Consider the following 4,876-nt stretch of genomic DNA (forward strand, 5'->3'; position numbering starts at 1 on the left):
CCGCCAATAACATTGCGTATCGTCCATCACTAAAATCCAAATCTTACACGTATAAGAAGTCGTGGGTGTTACAAATCCCAAAACGTCTTTACATATTATTGGTTGAAGTTTGTTACGCGTGAGATGATTGGTTGTTTGTGATTTCTTACTCTGTGATTCGTCAATTCAAAAATCCCGCTTCATTGTTACACGTATAAGATGCAATCTTACGCGTATAAGATTACACGTGTAAGATGCAATCTTCACACAAGTAACCTTACACGTTTGTCTTACGCGTTTTTGGACCACTTGGTCATTCATACATGGGTCCATGGGTACGGATGATACAGTACATGGCTACATCATAGAGAAGTGAGAGAGTAGATCTACTCTCACTTAACTCTACTCATGATTCCCATGGATGGGGTTGGGTGGTGAGTAACACATGGATCCAGATAGCAAGTGCCCTAAATTTAAGCCTAGCCCCAGGGCCCTGAAATATATAGGTAAAACTGACCATGGCTACACAACATGTACATGTATGTCACACACATGTTAGCATCCCAGCCCTGTGCACACTTTATGCCACATATATAATACATGTATGCTGCATGTCGCATTCACACTCGACTGATACAGAAAATAGCGGCAAATTGGGAAAACATTTCAAAAAAATGTTCTTTTGTGGTGAATTTCAAGTTATCATGTTTAGTATCATTATCATAGCTTTTATTCCTCATTTATTCATCATTTTATAATATTTCCCGTCCACTCCCCTATACATGTAACTGGTGAGCACTTATGAATGTACTTGGGCTTTTGCATTAGAGTCAAACGAATAGAGAGTTCCTTCACAGAAATTTAGAGCTTATATGAGCTTATAGACAAAGTATTAATAAAACTTGAATAAAATTATCCAACATAATTAATGATAATAATTTTATGATTAAGCCAGTGGCGGAAATCTATTGGCTATGTGGATTTTTGGAAAATTGACAATTCATTTTATTCCACAACAAATTTGGGATAAAATTTGAGATCCAATTGATGTTTTGAGATATATACCCAGCAAACACAAAACTTTTTCGACATCATTCGAAAAAGGTTGTAAAAGGTTGTCAGAAAACGTTTAAATGTTGGGTTATATAAAGGGTATATTAAGGGTATGAAACAAATTTTGATAATCTACTGCCCAGCAAACACAAACTATTTTACAGAAAACGTGTAAATGTCGGGTTATATAAAGGGTATAAAAACGTTTTAATAACATTCCAAAAACACTTTTGAAAACTTGATACAAAACATTCACAGAATGTTATATTGGGGTTGAAAAAATTTGCGAAAAATGTTTGCCCAAAATATTTGCAATAATGTTTTAAAGACGTTTTCGTGACCTTTTATATAGCCCGACATTTAAATGCTATCAAAACGTTTTGCCGGGTGCAAATATTTTAACATAATGTTATTTATACATACTTATGAGACCATTTTTTGCACCATAGTGTACATAAGGACCAGTGATTGCACTGACAAAATTTCATTGATATACACCTATCCGACTTCGCCATTACTGCGGTGTCCCCGATGTAAAACTGCGGTGTCCCGAGGTCGGGAGTTCTATCCATTATTTATTGTGTGCTATACAGAATTGTACCCGGGAATTGTACACAATAGTGATATTCAATACACAATCATGAGTATTGAATTACGAATTAAATCTCCCGCTCTGGTACAACTGTGTTGCCGTCAATAGAGGGCCAAATACAGTAAACGCTTCTCGGATTGGTGTATAGCTCTTTCGCTTCTGGGCGATTTCTAAAACTTTTTGATACCCCCTCGTAATTTTGTACCATTGTGGTAGTATAATGACATGATTTGATTTATTTTTCACAGGGCAGTATCTAAACTTATCAGTTTAGAGAGGAGTTCTATTGGTATTGTGTAAGATACTTGCGTTGTTTTGGGCAATTGTCATTCCTGGTGCTGGCTCAATAAAGGAAACACAATTACCACTTCAAAAGTTCATAGGTCTGTATTCAAGGTATTTGAACCACTCAACAGAAATAATACACGCCCTTGTATTAAGGGTGCATCATGAATGTGAATATAGGTTGTTCATTCCTCAGACAAATACTCTGAGGGAAGTGCCCCGGAAAGTGCCACTAGGCTAGTGACACTGCGGGTGGCACTTCCCTGGTCTGAAGATTGAAGCATGAATATGGTTAAAAACCAAGCAGGGTAGCACTGAAGGGAACACTCCTACAAAATATGAATTCTGGACAATTGGATATGTGTGCTAAATTTATTTGCTTTTAATTATTTCATTAAAGTGTTTGCTGTAACAGTCATGTACCCTTAAAACATTTGTATCTGTAACAAGTCCCAAAGCAAATGTTGTCAATTATCGCCCAGCTTTCATTCCTTTTATCAAATACCACAGGGCTCACAGCAAATGCTGGTTAGAAAATGTGGTCAGGTAATCTTCCCATGCAATGTTGGTGAAGCACAGACTCCCTGTACCTCAACTTTCCCCCATTTCCCATCTTTCAACGGTACCACTGACCTGCCGACAAAATGGTTTTGTCCATTGCATTGAACATTGAATTAGTGGGATGGGGCAGGTTCGCTCTGTTCACCAAAAGACAGTTAAAGTGTGCCAAAATATTTATTCCATGATTATAGGTATAGTGAGTGTTTATATATAAGCATATATTTATATAAGTATTTATATACAAGTTTAAGTATATTTACAGTTTTTTCCACTCGATACGAAAGACAGTTTAGCATTTGGTATCACTGCCTAATGTTCTGCGATATAAATGATGTCTTAGTTTTTACGTTTGGATGCGAATTACTCTTCTTCCCGCGTCCAATAGCCTTCATGAATGCTGATCGATATCTGTGGTTAGTAAAGCCGTACACATATGGATTGACCGCTGAGTTGAGAACCAACAAGCATCTTGACGCCCACAATATAGCCTTCTCTGTGTCGCCGTCATACAGGTACATTTTAGTTTTTAGAACTATGAGTTGATATAGCTGGTGGTATTGAAACGGTGCAAGACATAAAAAGAAAATTATGCCGTTGATTATTACCATTCTGGCAACTTGGTTGCGAACTTTGTTGGTACTAGATTGTCCAGCGTGTTCTTTATTTTGTGTGACAGTACGATTACTTAGACAGGCAATTATTTTGCCATACAGTATGATATTGATAACGAGTACTATAATGAATGGGATTGGTACGCAAAGTTTACTTATTGGATCGAAATATACATCATGGACGGTTATACATTCGTGCCTGATATTTGGGAATTTCTTCCAACGTCCTCCTGGTGGCCAGGAAATACACTCTTTTCTAACCAGTCCAGCTACTGGTGCTCCAAAGGCAGCGGACATCGCAACAGCGACAGTCCATGAGATGACTACCAGAACAATCGTGCGTTTCTTGGTGTTAACCATGCGATGCTTTAGTGGGTAGCAAATTGCAAGGACTCGTTCAAATGTCACGAGCGTAACCAGCGACAATGATGCATACAATGTTGTATAATGGATACCATACCCAATGAAACATTGAGCGTTTGAGCGAAATATTTCAGAATTCCTTAGACCACCGGATAAGGCATATTGAATACAGTACGTCACCGTCGTCAGAGTTACGTACAGAAGATCCGCCACTGCAAGATTGGCGAGGTAAAAGTTGGTCAATGTGTGCATTTCTTTGACTCGAGCAATTACGAACAAAAATCCAGCGTTACCGATGAATCCAAAAGCAAGAACAATGGGAAACAAAACAGTTATAATGAGTTTCTCGAAGTATTTGTATTCAAAGAAATAAATAAGAAACCATTCGCCGAGCCATTTGTCCCATTGAGAAGCATCTATGTAACGATCACCAGAACATTGTGGAAAATCAGGTGCTTTGTTATCTGGCATCTCTTCCTCTGGTGCTATTGAGGCATTAGAGAAATCCATCGTTGACGATGTCATATTCAGAGATTCCGTAATTCTCTGAAGTCAAATGATGAAACGATGACCGTAGTACGCGTACGCTTAGACTTTCTGCAGGTGTTATAATCGTGGATATAATATCAACCCGAGTTGGCACTGAATTGCATGAAATTTTAAAGTACTCGTCATCACCGTCGTACGACGTTTGTCCTGATTGTACCAGAGAAACATATATATTTATATGATTGCCACAGTGATCTAATCGTTCAATATGAATTATACAACCCTTTCACCAATCTCATCTGTCTTTCTGTGCAATCGATCATAACTTGCTACATATTGCTACATCTTTGCTACATATTGCTTAATCAATCACACTGTTCTGGCGTAATTCTATTCGCAATAGTTACCATTAGAGCAATAATATTCGATTTCATATGATAAACCTTCTTTCTAAAGTGATTTCTTTTACTCTCATCAAATTAATGATAACATTAGTATAGGTTCCATTAAAGTATGTTTCCGGTGTTGTTATTAAATTTAAGCAAAAATAGTAAATTGAAGCAAATTAAAAAAGTTCTGGGGGCACGGTGGCGCAGCGGTACAAGTGCCTCCTCACAATCGGACGGTTGCGAGTTCGTGCCCCTGCGGTGCCATCGTGTTGTGCATTTGGGCAAGACGCTTTACCTCACTTGCCTCCCTCTACCTAGAGACGAATTGGTCAGCTGTTGGGAATATTGTTCAATGGGCGGCGTCCAAAGATATGAACATGCCTTGAGCATTAACAGCTGACATATTCTAATGACAACAGAATAAATGTAAAGCGCTTTGTTACGTGTGAAAGGCGCTGTATACATATCCACATTTATTTTTTTCTATTTAAAATTAGCATGGTAGCGATGGCAACATATAATCAACTATCCACCTGTTTTTATGGTTGAATGTT

At 38.0% G+C, this 4,876-nt stretch overlaps 1 protein-coding gene across 1 annotated transcript; it reads right to left on the reverse strand.

The window, feature by feature from the left end:
- Nucleotides 1-2,772: 2,772 nt before the first annotated feature.
- LOC140169476 (neuromedin U receptor homolog nmur-2-like) lies at nucleotides 2,773-3,954 on the reverse strand. Its single transcript, XM_072192738.1, has one exon. It carries the CDS (start codon nucleotides 3,952-3,954, stop codon nucleotides 2,773-2,775), a length of 1,182 nt encoding a protein of 393 aa, XP_072048839.1.
- Between the last annotated feature and the right edge of the window lie 922 nt (nucleotides 3,955-4,876).

The sequence above is a fragment of the Amphiura filiformis genome, chromosome 14, assembly GCF_039555335.1.
Source record: "Amphiura filiformis chromosome 14, Afil_fr2py, whole genome shotgun sequence".
Classification (NCBI taxonomy): Eukaryota; Metazoa; Echinodermata; class Ophiuroidea; order Amphilepidida; family Amphiuridae; genus Amphiura; species Amphiura filiformis.